This window comes from Desmodus rotundus, chromosome 6 (assembly GCF_022682495.2).
Source record: "Desmodus rotundus isolate HL8 chromosome 6, HLdesRot8A.1, whole genome shotgun sequence".
NCBI classification, from domain to species: domain Eukaryota; kingdom Metazoa; phylum Chordata; class Mammalia; order Chiroptera; family Phyllostomidae; genus Desmodus; species Desmodus rotundus.
Window position 1 is genome coordinate 132,238,343 of NC_071392.1, and position 18,354 is coordinate 132,256,696.

General features: G+C 43.2%; 1 protein-coding gene across 2 annotated transcripts in view; it reads left to right on the forward strand.

Annotated features, from left to right (window-relative positions):
• SLC24A3 (solute carrier family 24 member 3) overlaps positions 1 to 16,416 on the forward strand; it is a 543,873-nt gene extending 527,457 nt beyond the window's left edge. For both annotated transcript variants that reach the window (XM_053926044.2, XM_024559437.4), the window contains 2 exons: positions 11,107 to 11,172; positions 14,500 to 16,416. In XM_053926044.2, coding sequence (XP_053782019.1) covers positions 11,107 to 11,172; positions 14,500 to 14,649 — 216 coding nt within the window. In that variant the 3' untranslated portion in view covers positions 14,650 to 16,416. The remainder of the gene's footprint in view (positions 1 to 11,106; positions 11,173 to 14,499) is intronic.
• Positions 16,417 to 18,354: the final 1,938 nt, after the last annotated feature.

Consider the following 18,354-nt stretch of genomic DNA (forward strand, 5'->3'; position numbering starts at 1 on the left):
AACAAACCACCCCAAAACTCAGTAGCCTAGTTCCATTATTATATATTTCTTTTTCATACATCTGTGAGTTGACTGGCTGATCCAGACTTGGCCCCAAGCTTCAGATGGGTCTGCTCCACGTGTCTCTTAACCTCTTTGAACCACTGACTTCCTTAAGACACATCCTTCTCATGATGAGAAGAGGGAGCACAAGAGGTCACCTCAATCATGGAAATGCATTTTGAACCTGGGTTTTTGTTAAGTCCACTAATATCCCATTGGGCACAGCATATTACATGGCCAAACCCACATTCAGGAAGTAGGGAAATACTGCTGCCCACCAGAGGGTGGACATATAACTCTAATATAGGAGAGGGCAATTGAGACCAGCAATTCACTCTGCCTTGGTAGTAACAGAAAAGCTGTAGAATGGTGGAAGGTGAAGCAAGAAACTTCAGAAAAAGAAGCAGTAGGATCTAGGGGTGGATTTCACATCAGCCCCTAATCATCTGCTAATGGGGAGGTGAGGTGGGTCAAGACAAAGACCTGGTCATCCTAGATTTTCTTGGCATTGTAAAAAGTTTGGATTGTTTTCTAACTACCATTGAGGAGTTTAGCAAAGTAATGGCATGATTCACTTTACATTTTAAGATCAGATTTGTAAATGCATTAGGTGAAGGCAGGGGAAAAAGGAGAAAAGTCAGGAGCTGGTAACAAGAGATGCTGATGACATGGCTAAACTGATGAGAGAATAGATGGAGAGAAAAGGAGATTTTAAAGGAAGAGTCGATGATATTTTCTGATGGATACAGAGAAGGGAAAAGATAAAGAGAAAAGTAGAAGGAAACTTCTAGTTCTTTGCTTGAGCAACTAAGTGTATTATGGTGCCATTCATGGAAATGAGGAAGACATCATGGGGGGTAGGGAACATATTTAAGAGGAAATGTCAAGGGTTCCATTTAGAACAGATTAAGTCTCACATGTCCGAGGGTAATCCAGGTGGAGATAGCAAGTAGGCAGTGGAATAAATGTGTCTGAAGTTCAAAGGTGAGGTATGGGCTGCAGGTATGAACTTGGGAATAATAGCATTATATGCTTTTTAAAGTACAAAGCTCATGAAAGACGTAAATGTAGATAGAGAAGAAAGCCTAGAACCATATCCTGATGTCATGGTAGAGAAAAAACATCCAATGAAGGAGACTGAGGAGGGATCAGCCAGAAAGGGGGAGAATCAGGAGAAACTGGGTTCAGGAGAATGTTTCAAAAAGGATGCCGTAGCCCTGACTGGTGAGGCTCAGTTGATTGGAGTGTCATCCCACAGTCCAAAAGACAGGTTTGATTCCTTGTCAGGGCATACTCCCAGGTTGCAGGTTTGATCCTCAGTCAGGGTGCATGCAAGAAGGCAACCAGTTGATGTTTCTCTCTCACATTGATATCTGTCTGCCTCTCTCTCTCTCTCTCTCTCTCTCTCTCTCTCTCTCTCTCTCTCTCTCTCTGTCTCAGCAGTGAAAAAAATGTCCTCAGGTGAGGATTAAAAAAGAAAAAAAAGGATGGTGTAGCCACATACATATATCAGGGCTTTTTCCAAGATTCTTCATCTGAGGCCAGCTCTGAGAACCCAGCAATCACCGTCTTTAAGAAACCTACCCTCAGCCAAATTACTTCTGGAATCACATGGGTTTTTCATCTCTGATGTGCATGTCTGCCCCAGCTCTCACTGAGGGTGTGAGGACAGGACCTGCATCTTAGTCAGTACTCCCCGGCACCCAGCAGAGGGCCTCTGTGGAATGACTCAATCATTCTCGATGCCTTCCGCATCTTTCTTTCTCACATTTCTAGCAAGCATTCCTAAATCAGTTCCTAATACCTGGACACTGACTCAACTGCCAGAACCAGTTGTTTTCTTTCTTCTCTAAACACCTGCTCCAACCCCCAGGAACAGGGAGGTGCTGGAGCCAGTTCCAACAGGCTCACAAGAAGAGATTTTGCAGCTATTCCTAATCCCACCTTCAGTGAGGCCATGTTGATAGCTTGCAGTAGACTGTGGGGATAGTACTGATACATGGAAATCAGCAGAACACCAGAATGCCACTGCCAGGGCCAGTTTGCACACTATTCCCAGGAGACCTGGAAAGGTAACTTGGAGATGGTTGGGTGACATGTTAATAAATGATTCTTCTTGAGGTTGTTCTAACGAAGTTCCTGGGAGCTAAGTGACACTACCTAATACCCTTAAGGTGAATCTTGACCATTGGATTTCAGGTGCTATGCCAGGAAAATAAGGTGATACTTAGGGATCAGGATCTTCACCGGGCCCCCAGTGGAAGGGCTTACCTAAGTCACCAACACCTGAAGCTGTTTTATCTTACTGTGTGTCAAAGTTTAGCTCCCCCAGAAACCATTCAATCCTGAGACAAGGATTTAGAGTGAAGGGTTTATTTAACAGGGGCAAGAAAGTCCTGAAGGAGAGTGGGGAGGTGAGGTGGGAAGAGAAGGCAGCCAAGGGCAGGAGTATTAACAAGCCCCATACTTCATTGTGCAACTAGAGCTGAGTCCTGGGGGAGCTCTGGGAAATGATGCAACCCCTGTCCAAGAATAATACCATCTGAGGGGCAGGGGAGCTGGGGTTTTTATGTATCCACCCCAGAGAGTCATCGGTGGAAGGCAGCTTGGCACTTACAGGGTTCAGGAAAAAGCCCTCAGTCACAGATGCTGGCACTGGCTTTTAGGAAGCAGTTGACCTCACCAAAATAGTGAGGGGTAAGGTACAGATGGGGTCCCAACAGCATCTGCTACTAAAAAGGTCCAGATGCCACTTTTGAGAGTTCCTAAGGGGTGAAGGGGATGCTGGCCTTTTTCCTGTACTCTGCAGGGTGCAAAGAGTCTAGAATTTACAGTCTAAAGCCCAAGTCTAAGTGTAAACTTGACTTCTTACTAGCCTCCTGGTCTTGTGTGATACTATGATTTATAATAAGAAATATGCATTTGGTCTTCATCCCAGTTTCTAGCATAGAGCTCCTAAAACCCTTGGAATTTCCTAGGTAATAAGAGCTATAAAGACATATTTTGTTATGTTAATGGTGACTTTTAGACCTCACCTGAGAATGAGGGCAGGGTACCAGGAAAACAGACCATGTGATTAGAGGGTTTGAATTTTCAGTCCCACCCAAACCTCAAGGAAGGGGAGAGGCTAGAGTCTGAATCAATCCCAATAGCCAATGATTTTATTAATCACACCTATATAATGAAGTCTCCATAAAAACTCAAAAGGACAAGGCTCGGGGAACTTCCAGGTTGGTGAACTTGTGGAGATTCAGAAAGAATGACTTGCTCAGACAGCATGGAAGCTCCTCCCCCTTTCCCCATACTTTGTCCTATGCATCTCTTCTATCTGGCTGTTCCTGAGTTATATCCTTTATAATAAAGTAGAACTGTAGTAACTAAAATGTTTCTCTGCGTTCTGTGAGCAACCCTAGGAAATTAACCCAACTCAAGGAAGCAGATGTGACAACCTGGTCTTACAACTGGCATTAAAGTGAGAGGTTGTCTTGTAGGACTGTCCTGTGGGACTGAAACTGGAAGTCAGCAGTCATGCTTCCTGTCACTACCACAACCAACATGTAGAGACAAAGATTGAATCTTTATGGGTGCTTTATTCAGATGACCACTGATCTGAGAACACAGTGGGTTATGTACCCTCAAAAACTGTCTTAACATCTCATTTCAAGCTCTGACCCTTTTCTAAAGAGAAGAGTGTAGATTAGGGGGGTGGGAAAAACAGGTGCAGTCCAGAGGTGATTTTCCTAGTATTTCTTTATCTGTTGATCAACAATTCTTTATCTGCATCATGGGTGTTCCCTCCCTAGAACATAAGGGTCAGATGCCATCTCCATTGCTTGTAGACCCCCTGGGACACAAAGGTTGATTTGTTTGTTGACCTCCTGGAGTCACATAGGTCATGCATTCCAGGTCTTGGAATAACAGCTTTCCACATGTATTAATCACTTAAGCCTATCAACTATAGCAAAGGCTAAAATCTTTAACTCTTGAGTTCTCCTACAGGACCTGACACTATCTGCAGGCAAATAGTGTAGAAATTGAGTTCAACTGTAGAGCACCCATCTGGTGTCACAGAGTTGCTTGGAGGTGTGGGGAAAATACACATACACATTCACACACACAAGTTGGAATTGTGACCAGAATCATACCTTAGCTAAATGGTTAACTTCTTTGAGCCTTAGTTGTCTTATCTTTAGATGGGAAGACAAAAGCCACCCTACTTACCTCACAGAGTTGCCACTAGAATTCAGTGCAACTATTGATGAAAGGTCCAAACCTGTAGAAAAACTATAAAAATTTATTTGAGCCAAAATTTTGAGGAAATGCCAAGAAGCAAGATCTCAATGGATTAAGAAAATGCTCCAGAGAATGGTGGTGGTTTTGCTGCTCACTTTACACATTTAGAATCAAAGGAGAAAACATAAGGAAGGTACACGAAATCCATTGATGGTAGATTAAGGAGGCAGAAGAAAGCAAAGCAGGGAAATATCTACGATTGTATAAAAAGCAAAATGTAGAGACACTTGCTTCCTTTATATTGTTGGGTACCAGACAGTTAACATTTACAGCACATAGAGATGGTATATGGGGAATAAGATAACAATGAGGGGTTCTGCGGTCCCCTGCTGTGGTGATCTTGTGCTCTGGGCCTGCAGTTGTGCCTTTAAGGGATCTGGAAGAGACAATTACTCTGACATTTTAAAGGTGTGTTATCCTAGATACCTAAGAACAATGGGCAGGGCTCAATAACGTAAAGACTGACCTTTGCTAAGGAAGCCCCAGGCCTGGGACGTGACTACTAGCCATGTCCTGCTCAGTTAGGAATTTATGATGAGACCATTGTGTGTGGTTACTTTCAGTCACTGAGCTTGTCAGGCCTGCCAGGTGGCCCTCTGAGCTTTCAGGATCTACTAAGTGGCACCCTTCATTCACACAACCTGTGTTTTATGAGAGCACTCTGGAAAGGAGAGGCACCAGCTACCATTAAAGTGCTTTTTTTCTGTAGGCTTTATCACTTTCTTACCTCATTTAATTGTTCAAGGAAAGAGATTTCCATCCAGTGATATTTTACAATGTAAAGTCAAGGCTAGACACATCCATTTGGTACCTGTGCCCACACAAATGTTCAAATTACCCAAATCTGAAAATGCAAAGTGACATACAACACATGTTCCAAGTTATAAATAAATTAGCAAAACTCCAGGGGCTTCTTGTTTTTCTTAAAAGAATTCACTGGTTGGGTAGAGCAAGGCTCAAACCATAGCAAGATTTTAAACTTTCTATGGGCAAATCAGAATCTTTGAGGCTGGGGTCTTTAGATCCCAAAACTGTGTAGGATTCCATTTTATAAATCACATACACACATGAAACTAGGTATGAATGGGTCTCTATGTATCCTGTGAAAAATACACATATACTGTGGGCTAAATTTCTGTTGATTTTGGAACCAGTCAGCCTTCTGTTACTCTGCAACACCTGCCAAGAAGGAATTGTAGAATGAAAATGCGTATTTTTGAAGGCAGGAAATAAAAACATTAAATGTTGTGGTTGAACAATCCAGTTACACCTTGCATGCTCTCAGATGGGCATTGCCATGGAGATTTTCTGCATTTGTGCTTGGTGGGAGCTTTGCTTCTGTGAGGGAGGAAGCAAGGAAACAATTGTTTAGATCAATACTATGCATAGTTAGAGCTCAGAGTCTTTCCCAAAGATAGCCCAGAGATGTTGTCTGGCTCACTACACCCAAGAAACTAGTTTTTGAGGGAGATGAGTTAGATTTGCTGCCCTCGAGGAAAGTTATTGGGTAATGGAAATGTTTTATACTCTCACTGAGATGTGGCTTATATGGCTACATGCATTTGTCAAAACTTATCCAATATACACTTGATGGATAAAAATCTGTTTTACTGTATGCAAATTATGCCTCAATTAAAAATTATTTTTGGTTTCCTCTCACTTTGTTGCTTGAAAAAATCAGCTTAAAGTTACCATTCACCATGGTCAGTCAATCCACCTAGTTGTCCACTCTTGCTCTTTTCCACCCAGCCTCATTGCCTCCAAGGCGAGCACACACATATGTGCACAGATACACGCATGCTCAGCATCACCTGCAAATGGTCATTTAAGCCTGGTGTGTGGAGCCAGCAGGGCAGTTAGGTGCTGTATGGCATGAGGAAAATTTTAGGACCCAGGTGTCTGCCCTCTGCATTGGGACTAGCTGGGGAGGTAAAAAGGTGACCCAGGCAAAGAATGTGACAGAGATCAACTTCAGGTGAGGAACAGGGCCAGCAAAAACCCATCAAACTTAAAAGAGGTGAAAGGACTTTGGGAAGATGGGCAGAGTAGAAGTGGGAAAGAGGTGAGTGTCCCAACTGACTAGACAGAAGGTCCCAAAAGGGAGACAGGAGCATGCTGAGAAAAGGTGAACTGCAGTTTGGAGAGGCTCCAGGTGCCCACCTACAGACAGGATGCTAGGGTGCGAAAGCGAGCCTCTGAAGTCTTAGCAGAGTCCCTGGTTGTGTTCATTCTATTCATTAATAGTTTCCTTATTGTTGAGCCATTGTAGGTCTCTTCATTTTGTTTGTGACTTATAAAATCAATACTTGCTGATAGCCCAAAGCTGAAAGCAGCCCAGATGTCCATCAACAAGAGAATAATTAAATAAACTGTGGTATATTTATGCTGTATAAGGAATTAGCTGTTGATGCAATGAAAAACATGAAGGACTCTTTAAGAGAATCCTTGCATAAAAGAGTGTATACTCTAGGATTCCACTTTTATGAAAATTCTAGAGCAGACTAAACCAACCTATAACAGAGACACTTAGAGCAGTGATTGTCCTTAGGTGAGACAGAGGGGACAAGAGAACTTTCTGGGGGGAATGGAAGTGCTGTAAGTCATGGCTGCAGTTTGGGTTACATGGGTGTACATGTTTTTCATAACACATTGAATGGTGAAACTATGATTTGTAAATTTTACCATATGGAAATTGTATCTGAAAGTAAAAGACCTGTGAACCACAATTGAACCCTACTTAACACTTACCAGATGCCAGTTGAAGTGTTTAGGAATGAAGTGTACTAGTATCTGCAGCTTATGTTGCAGTTTATAAAAAATAAGATGGTATCTTTCAGAATGACCCACAGACATGAACAACAGTGTCAAAATTGATGGTGGAAGCAGGGAGTGGGATGGGCTGTGGAGGGTAAAGGGGGAAAAGTTGGGACAACTGTAATAGAATAACAATAAAAAATGTAAAATAAATAATAATAATAATAATAACAGTTAAACAAAAAATTAGAAAAATAAAAATAAGACAGTATCTTTTGACTTTATTGAATGGTTGAAAACTTACAAAATAAAATGTTGAGGAAAAAAAACTATACACTCTCATAAAAAATTGGGACAAGAAACAGCAAATATTGAGCAGGGGCCACATTGTTTCTGGAACATCATCCAGGAGTGGCATCCAGGGTCTCTCTGCTGCTAGCCTCTCTCCGACCAGTCCACTCTGCCCCACAGAAACAATGGCCCTTTTGTAAACCACATTTGAAATGCTACCTCAAGAGTACTCATTATTCACTTATCAGTGACATATTAAGCACATGGTCTGCACTCAGACCTGTGCCAGGTGGAGGATAAAGCCAGACATGGTCCCCATTCTCCTCATGTTTGTCATCCATGGAAAGGAGGAGCCAGGGGTGCCAGGGAAGTGGGCATAGGCAGCTCCTGACTGGGTGGAGAGTAACTGCCCACATTTACCAAGAATTTATTCTCCACCAGATCCTGCTCAAGTTTAACCTGGATTAATTTAGTTAATCCTCACAACCACCCCATAAGGTGGGAAATGTATTATTTCCATTTTATACATCAGAAATCTGAGGCTTAGGGAAGTCATATCCTCACTTGTCCATGACTATACATCAGGCGAGTGACTCATTTATCCATGACTATACAGTAGGTGAGATTCAGAGACCAGGCTGGGACTGAGCCTATGCTCTATAAACCAGGGGTTGGCAGACTTTTTCTGGAAAGGGACAGAAAGGAAATATTTTAAGCACTGTGGGCCATGGGCTATACAGTCACCGTCCAAATACTCAGCTCTGCCATTGTAGCGTAAGAATAGCTCTGTCAGTATGTTAATGAGTGAGCTCAGTGCTTATAAAATTTTATTTAAAAAAACAGGCAATGGCCCAGATTTGGCCCATGGGTCATAGTTTGTCAGCTCCTGCCCCAAACCATCCATGGTTTCCAGTGGCTAGGAAGCTTTCCAGTTGGGCCAGAGGCAACTGAAGGAACACTAATTCCTGACCTTCCCTCCACACGGAAGTGTGGGAGTCAGATAACAAGGAATCAATACAGGCTTTAAGAGCCCAGGCCCCTAATTAAGAATGACAAACAAGCCCTGGCCAATGTGGCTCAGGAGGTTGCAGTGTCATCCTGTGCACTGAAAGGTTGTGGGTTCGTTCCCCAGTCAGTATGTGTATGGGAGGCAAATAATGTTTTTCACATTCTCTGTCTCTCTCCCTGCCCCTCCCCACCACATACACACACTTCTCTCTCTCTAAATGCAATGAAAAAAAAAATGTCCTCAGTGAGGATTAAAAAAAAAGAATGACAAACAAATACAACCTTGGGCACATGTGCCAGCCCTTTGCCAAAGGAAGCTGCAGAAAAAAGGTGAAAAATACTCAGGAACCACACAAAAGTTAATTGTATTTAGTATTTAGAGCCATGTTTAGAATTTTAGCAGCACTGTTCTTTAGGACTTCATGTGACTGTACAAAAAGTAAAGGTCATTTGAAAAAGCTTCACCAAAGAATTTTCCTGCTTGCAGCTCTGCTCTCACTGGCTCTCAGTTTCTTAAGGGCAGGAAATCATTTTACTCACCTGTTGTTGCTGACAAGAATTCAACCCTGGAGCTCAGAGTGAGATGGGCTGGGAGTGCACTGGCCCCATTCTCAGAAGAGTCCATGCAGCATTAAAATTAAGAGCCCAAAGTGTTTCTGAGTGTGTGTTCAGTTTCAGGGTTGACCCAAGGACCACGTGACTGAGGACAGCCACAGCAGACTGTTTCTCACTGCATGGAGCTGCCATCTTGTTCTGTAGAGCCCTTCTCTCCCTTTAGACACTCGCCAGGGTAAAGGTGGGATTGTCAGAGTCAGTGGGACAGAATACTTTGGGGGCAGAGAATCTCTTTTAGCATAAGTATTTGTAATATACTAATGGATATTAGCCTCTTTACTCCATCAAAACTGATGAAAGGAGGAAACACTATCCACAGTCAGGCTGAGGGTTAGCAGGAAGTTCAGCTACCAACTGGATGGAGTGGCTGATTCCTCATTTTTCCACACTGAATTCCCTAGGTCAACCCATTGCTCTAGTGTTACGGAGACAAGATTTGAGTCCTTTGTTCTTAGGAAGGCATTTGGTGGTTGGAGCCGAACAGATGTTTAGCTCACGCTGATTGATTATGCAGGCAGAAGGAAGAGTCCAGTGAACATTGCTTAGTGAGATGTTATGTTCCCTGTTCACACAAAAAGGGTTGGCTGTTTAGGGCATGTGGTGTCCTGTCACCAAAAGATGAACCAAACACACCCACCTATAGAGAGATACCCACTTGTTCACACACCTACACTCCAGGAATGAACTGATGAAAGGGTGGCAAGAGGTACCGTGGACCATGTCAGAAGGACCCCAAACCACTCCTAATAATCACCACTTTGTTCTCTGATGTAAATGATCAACCTGCCTTGCTTTTCTTTCTGTGAACACAGGTGAGCCTTTGACTCACAGCAGCAAGGTGTACATTGGTGGTGGTTATGGGAGGCAGGGAGGGTTGTGGTCTCCAAACCTAGATACACATAAGACTTTCCAAGGGAACTGGTGAAAACTGAATGTCAAAGGCCCATCCCCAGAACCAAATTTAGCCTTAGTACAATGCTTTCTCTAAGTCAGTGGTTTTAAGCCCCTGGAGGGTTTGTTAAAACACAGATTGATGCCCTGCCCCCATTACGGTTTCTGATACAGAAGGGCAGGTGGGGCCTGAGAGCCTGCATTTCTAACCAGCTCCCAGGTCGTACTGCTGGTGCTAGTCCAGGGAGCATCTGTGAGCAGAGCTGCTCTAAGAAATGCCTCCACTTTCAGGACAGTGGCCTCATGACCTAGGTCAAAGTAAAGGGGCATCCTGTCTACACTACAGAAATGCTACGATCTTTTTTGGCCAGGTTGGCCTTTTAATATTCTCCACCTGCTCTGCCCAGTACTGTAGCCACTAATCACACATGGCTTTTTAAATATAAATTTAATTTTATTAAAGATAAGTTTAAAATTTTTGTTCTTCTATTGCATGAGCCCCATTTCAAGTGCTGAACAGCCACATGTTCCTAATAGCTACTATATGGGATAGCACAGATGTAGAGTGTTTCTGTCACTGCAGAAAGTTCTACTGGACAGCACTGTTCTATAATAATTCCAAAAATTGTTTCTTTCTTTCTCTCCAAAGTTTGGCTGTTAGCCCCACTGTATTATTGTGAAAAATAAACCATACAAAATCCTTTTATGTATATCAGAAACAGAATGTTAAATCTTTTTGCTTGTTCATAATAGCAACCTTCACTCTCCTATTTGTATCAAGTTAGGGTGAAGCTCACAGACGTTTTAATGCAAAAGAGATTAAAAACTTTAGCAATATTGTTCAAAATATAGTTCCATTACCCATGTTGTGAAACTTATGAAACTCCCTGGAGATGAGGTCCACAGGGAAGCCTTGTGGGCAACAAGAATTGGGCAATACACATGGAGAATTCAAGTAGTCATGGGTAGTCCAGCAGCCACCACTACTGGAGGGAAGCATGGGACTGGGCCGAGAGTGGACCAGAACAGGACGTACACTGGGTGTTTTAGGAAAGTTCACATTTCTACTACAAGCTGTATAGCGTGGCTGCAGAGGCCGCTTTTTGTTTTTCTTCCTAGAGGAGAGATTTGGACTTACTCAGAGATCCTTGAGTGCCCCACACTAAACAGGACTTTTCAGAAAGCTAATTCTCTTTGATCCTTTTGTTACAGATTCGGCTGAACAGCAGGGGACTGATCTACTCCGTGGGCCTGCTGCTGGCCTCTGTCTTTGTCACAGTAGGTTTACAGTTCTCTCCTCACTTTTGAGCTCCCATGTTCTTCCTCCCCCACACCCCCTGGGGTTCTTTGGCTACAGAGTTTGTTTGGACACCAGATGGGCTTGGCCTCCTGGTGGATCAGGACAATTGGCCTCCAGATGTTCTGTCTCTTTTGTAACTGTTTCTTCTAGAAGTGGATCCCAACGTCCCACTAGAAAGTCCTCTCTCTCTTACTGAAAAGAGGCAGCCTCCTCTCAGAAGCAAGGCCTTGTCTCATGTCAAACACAAATCATTTTATCAAAAACAAAGAGGAGATCCCACTTTTTATGAAAAATTAGTCACAGAAGGGTAGATTTCAGTTAACTGACTATTCCAGTTTACTAAACATCTTCATAAATCCATGGGTCTGACCAACACTCAGCAACTAAGAATATATTTTATTGACCATTCACTTTTAAGCCATTCCACTGTCTTGGCCATTTTTCTCTATCCCTTTGTACAATTTAATATCCCAACCCAACTGACACATATTGTTCAAACAAATTTGTACCAACACATGGACTTACCCATACAAAATATTCACTAACATACAAGTATGCTGTTGCATTTCCACATTAAACATTGAGACACCATATGTTCTTTCCTGAAATTTTTGAAGAAATATTAACTGAATTATACCTACCATGTTAACATACATATGATAGAAAATGAGAAGTCAGAAGTACAGGCAGGAAGTAGGAAAGGTAATTTACAGAATCAAGATGGGAGTCAAATGTCAAGGTTAATACTGCCTTACACAAAAGTGAAAATCTATATAATTTATTCTCTTATAGTTTAGAGGTTCTTCAGGTCATATGACTCAGGGTTATGATACGTATAATAGCCACACATTGTGCTTAATGTTTTGCATGTATTTTTTCATTTGGAGCTCACCACACCTCCATGAGGTAGTCACTAATATTAGCCCCTTTGTACTGATGACAATGGAGAAGTTGACACCAAATTACAGAGGAGAAAGCCGTCTGATGGAGCGCATGCTCATAGCAACATACTTCTCCTTGTGCTGTGCATAGTTGTGCAATTTAAAGGAAATGTGGCTAACCACTACCTGGGCTACCTGAATGAGGCTACCGAAAGACTGAAGAGAAATTAGTTTGGAGAATAAGAACAATTTCAAACATAAGCTTGCAGTGCCTATTTGACATTCAAGGGAAGAGGTCAAGAAAGCCATTGGAAAGATGAGTCTGAATTCAGGAGAAATGTCGAAGCTGCAGACACCAAAAGGTAGATGGTGTTTCAGGCCATGCAATTGGAAGAGTTCACCAAGGGAATGAGCATAGATAAACAGGAAAGAAAAGAGCACCAAGATCTGAGTCAGGATGATGAGGATAAAACCCCAAAAGAAACAGAGGAAGAGCATTCAGAGAGTAAGAGGGAAACCAAAACCAGAAGAGTGTGGCAACCAGAAGCCATGTGGAGACAGTGCTTCAAGGTGGAGTGGCCATTAGGGTTAGAAATAGAGAATCATCGGTGCTCTTGACAAGGTGGCTTGCAAAGTGATGGGGCAAAGGTTGAGTAGAATAAGTTAACGGAGAATGGGAGGAGAAAAATTGGAAGCAGCTGCTATTTACAACATTTTCAAGTTACCTTGCTATAAAGCAAGGAAAGAATGGAAATCCAGAAAAAGTATAGATGAGAGAGCTAGCAGCATTCTTGTATGATGTTTGGAATAATCCAGGGATGGGGTGGGGGAATGGAGATAAAAGAGGCAATTGCTGGAATCACTTCCTTAAGCAGTACAAGGAGGTAGGGTGTCATGCTCAGGTGGAGGAGTGGGCTGTGAACAGGGTCGTGGACAGGATGTAGACGGTAGGTCCTCACTAACAGGAGAAAAGATGGGCAAGTAGATGTGGTGGTGGGAGCCCTGTGAAATGGGAACAAGGTCATAAACTGAGAGTGAGAGTAGAGAAGGGAGTGTTGGGGGTTTGAGGAGAGAGGAGAGGTGTGAAATAGCCACCTAGGAAAGGGAGAGATGGTGGACTAGGAAATGTGGGATGACTGCCATAAGGCATTATGGCCCACTTAAGGTTTGTGGTCTTAAATTTAAAGTGAGACCCATCAGCCTGACTGGCATTTTCCTCCAGCCTGGGTTAGCTGCAAGGAAGCAGCCTGGAGTATATGGGAGCTTGGCTTGAACCAAAGGGCTGTGGCTTAGCCAGCAGGGACAACAAAGCTAGAGAGGCCAAGGAATGAAGGTGGATGCCAGGAGTGATGATAGCACTGTAATGACTATAGTGACTATAGCAATTGCTGGAGGAACTTAGAGGGATAAGGAGGGAAAGGGGCACAAGATGGGTGAAGTGCAGTTAAACAGTGGTAGTTCCAATGAATTTTGGGTCATGGGGTCTTCAGAGCTGTGGGAGTTGGGGTATCAAAATAGAGCAAGCAGGAAAGACAAGAGGTTGCTGGCAGAAAGTGGGATGTTTGACAAACTCTAGGCTGTAGGGCTGTCCAGTAGAACTTTCCACAATGCTGGCAATGTCCTTTGTCTGCTCTGGACAGTAGCCACTGGCCTCCTGTGGATATTAAACACTTGAAATGTGGTTGGTGCAACTGAGGAACTGAGTTTCTAATTTTATTCGATTTACATTTAAATCTGGATGCATGTGTGGCTAGTCATTATAGCACAGGTGAAGAGTGAGGGGCTGAGATAGGGTGGAGGACAAGAACTCAGAGAAGTGGTATTGGGAAGATCCCCTTGGTCAATAGTTAAATCACAAAGAAGAATGACAGGAGTACCAATGACAGGAGTGGCAGTGAGCAGGAACTTAAGGCTCTGAGGAATGCAAGGAGCACCCAGGGTTGACTCCATCTAGGAGAGTAGAGTGTGACTGTCAGGAGACTTTAGATTCCAAGCCCAATGCTTTTCAGGAGAAAAGAAGGAAAAGGCTATAGAAGCAGCAATGAGGAGCAAGGAGAACAACCTCCTGGCCTCCGGGCACAGGAACTTGAAGAGATGCAGCCACCATTTGTGGGCTGGTGTCCTCAGGGAGAGCTAGGGTCTGCTTGGGACAAGAGGGAAGTGTCAGCCCAGGTGCCAGCACAGAGCAGTGCAGAGTTGGAATCCAGGGGAGGAGTGGGGACAGCTATGACTATGTATGTTACTCCCAACCTTATGACTTTTTAAAGGGACTTTCCCACAACCAGCAGGTTCTGACTTCCCCTCTTCTTGATTTTGATGTTCTTACGTTCTGCAATGTGAGAGATGGACTTTATGGGCCCAGAGAGAATCAGCGCCCTGCTTGACCCTCTGGCTGCTGCCCTCTGACCTCCCTGTGTATTGCAGGTGTTTGGCGTTCATCTGAACAAGTGGCAGCTGGACAAGAAGCTCGGATGTGGGTGCCTTTTTCTGTATGGTGTGTTCCTGTGCTTCTCCATCATGACAGAGTTCAACGTGTTCACTTTTGTGAACTTGCCCATGTGTGGGGAACATTGATCTACTGAGCTGCCTACCAAGGCTCAGTTCCTTCTTTTCTGTGCAATACAAGACCCGGATGCACGCCGAGTCACAGGGGCCCCCAGGGCCGGGGCTTCCATCTCTCCCACGCTGTTCACCAGCTTCCACACCTGCCTCGGTGGCTCAGGCTCTCCCTGCCCCTTCCCTCCTCCACCTCCTCATGTTCTCCCGGCCACCCAACCTCTCTTGCCCACCCCTTCCTGCCGCCTCTATGTGAAGACTTTTGCCATCTGCCTGAATTTTTCAAGCTCCAGAACAGTGACTGAGATTCTAGAAAACTGGCTGCTAACTGGCCCAAGCCAGACAAAACGTATTACAATTTCTCCTCCTTTTTTAAGTTATTGGATGAAAGACTAACCTAATTTATGACCTGAGACTGTTAAAGAGTTAATAAGGAGAGGGTACATTGATTATAGGGAGTGTTTGGGATTTTGTTATGTTTTGAGGTGATTCCTAGGTTACTAGGTTTTGGGGGGTTGTTTCACTTCGTGGGGGAGGAGAGGCTCTCCCTTTCACTCCTTTTCTTCCAGAGATGGAGAGAGCTCCTCTTGCATCTTCTTCCACTGGGCTCTGGATTAGTGGGTGATCCACAGGTTGTCCCTGCTTGTCTTGGGATCAAATCCCATGCATGTTGGAACATGCGTGGATCTAGTGCTTATTAGAGGAACAGCTGAGCTAGGCCACTGGGAACAGATACATGACATTTCATACCTAAGGATGCCCCCAGAGTCCTGTAGGTGTTTCCTAGGGGGTGCAAGTTTTTCTGAGAAAGAAAACAGCTTCCCACATATCCATTATGACCTTCATTTTGTCACTAGGTTCTTTCTAGTCTCTCAAGCAATAGTTCTAGCCTGCCTGAGGCCTTTGTCGAGGGGCCCTGGTTAAACATCCATCTGTGACGTGCCAGGCAGTTAGCAGCAGAAGCTTCCCAACCTGTGAGTACCTGAGATGTGCTTTCATGGCTTGACATTTGGGGTGACAGGGAGTGACTCCGAGGCCACACTGCTTTCTGTGCAGGAGTTGCAGACACTGGTTTCTTGGAAAATGGAGAGAAGCACACTTTGCACAGACATCATCAATAAAGTCCCAATTTGCCACTCGGTACTGAGTACACTGGACCCTGACAGCTGGCTCTTGGGCCAGTGTCCTTCCTCCAGGATGCCACAGCCAAGCTTCCCGGCTCTACCCATCCCCTCCTGGAAGGATGGCAAGGGAAGGAGAAAACAGAACTGACATCTTTGAAACCACAGAATGTGTTTAATACAGACTTCCTCAAGGGCATAAGTTATTGTGAATGTTGTAGCCAATCACTGCTCAACAGCCCGTTAGATTTTGTATGACGCTGAATTATTATGCAGACTAATTCCACCAGTTGAGACCCACCCATGCTTGTTTCACTTGTATTTATTGAAACTGTGGATTCTTGCCCGTGCTCCCCCTATATTTACTTTAAGCACTGATCACTAATAATCTATTCGGTATGGTTTTCCCTGTCCCTTGTACACATTCTGGTATGAATTGTAAAAATAACCTGCTACAAATTGGTTGAATGTCTCTGTCAAGAGTATGAAACAAGGTGAGCATTAGCCAATGGGGCACCTGCCTGATGGAGGACTGGGAGAGGAAATCACCAATTTGGGCTCTCAGAGCTAAGACACACTTATTGATTCTGTTGCACATTTTGCACTGGTTTATGGCAATTGTTTTCTTGGACAGATAGTGTAAAATAAACTTCTCTGTTCGGTATCCTTCCTTGATCAGTGCACATTACTTTCTCCTTGGATTCTGGAATGTTGTCTATTTGACACTGAGGATTATGCCTGCAAGGGAAGAAGATCGCAGTCACCAAGAGGCCAGGTATTTGCCCTTCTGTTTCTGGGTAGACTCACCTGGAAAGCTGGTAAATGTCTGGTGGATTACAAGTATGAAGTGGCAAATCATGGATCCCCTCTAAATCTTGAATTGTCTTTCAATCTGTTGTCCTGTAGAATACATGTGGCATTATGTTAGGATTCTTTCTTTCAGCCGGACATGCGAGGTACTAATGTCCTTCAGCAGTGCTGAAGGTCACCATCCAGTCTGATTTTGCTAGTTTTCAGTTGTGAAAATTAAGACTTCCCAAGCCCAGTCCCTTAAAAGAGACAGTGACACTTAGTCACAACAAGTCATGTTCTTGTCCTGTATGACTCTCAAGAAATAATTACCCACATCTAAAAGTGAACTGAGATGAATGAACAATCAGGTTTCCACCTGAAACTCATCATTAATTGATTTATAGAAACTAAAAGAAAAATAGCACCAACATTTATTTAACTATTTAAAAATGTATTCCCAGGTGATAGAAAAATACTAGATACTTAGCTTTGTTTTGAGTATTTACATCTAAAAATGTTTTATTACCTTATTTGTGCATTTTTGTAAGTATATTCTGGACATCAGAGAGAGAATTTTCATTATGCTGATTGGTGCTTACAAAGCATAAGATCCTTTTACATGAAATGTTTTGTTATACTAGTCTTAATTAGTTTTATTCTAATCAAAGACATTTGATCTGAAGTTTGATTTTTTAAAAAATGTATTTGCTGTGAAATCTTTAGAAACCAGATCATTTGTCTCAGAGACAAAATTCTGGGATGAGGTAGAGTTTCCATGTTCCATGCACAATGGCTGCCAGCCTAGGAACTGAGAAAGTTTCCTTTCTGAAATGAGCACTTGTCTGATTTCTGTCTTGAATTGTTGATTGAGAATGTGTTTCTATATCAGTGATGCAGAACTGTTGATGTCACTGTTTGTGCGGCTTCCACTGTGCTGGGATTCCTTTGGGAGGGGTTGAGATGGGTGTGAGGGAAGAACTTTTTGTCAGTATCCCAAACCCGTCAGTATCATCAGAAAAACCCTCTCAGTAATTTTCGGGATGTGCTGGTTTCAGTAAACTACCCAGGCTGTGATCTCATGCACAAGGGGGACATCTCTGTGGCCCAAAATAAGGGAAGGCACACGCTGGAGCTTGCACCTCCTCCTGAACACATTCTACTTGACCCCATAAGAAGGTACCTCCAGAAAGTTTTCTTTTTCTGGGAATTGAGTTTTCAACTTGGTCCAGTGCTGCTGTCCACACACATGCCCCTCAGGTGGCCTCAGGTACACTGACGGGCCACAGTGGGACATTTCCAGATGGCTTTTCCCCTTCCCAAAGAAAAGTGCCTTTTAGGGAGAGCATATTTTTATAGGTACAAAACTTATACCTAGAAAGACCCGAAGGCTGCTCATTATGTTTTCCTAAGTCTGTTGCTTCAAAATTTGTTGTTTGCAGTCATAAATTTACACACTAAGGACTCTTTCTATCCCAAACAGCACATGCACATCTGAACTCATTTTAAGCACCCAGGCTTCAAAGAAAAGCCTAAGTGTTAAAAAGAAAACTGGGGGAGGGTGTAATAATATTGTAAAATCCAGGTAGTTTTCAATCGTGGCACATAAAATGAGAATAACATCCAACTTGCAATAAATATAACCAAATGTAAGCCTTAGAACTTTACCTAATTGTTCATGAAAATATTCAGATTATTAGGAAAAAATAAAAGTGGGAAATTGGTGATGGTGATGTTGTTCTGTTAAAGATTTATTTTGATCCTCTCAAAATAGCATAATTATCCCATTAATAGATAATTATCCAAGTATTTT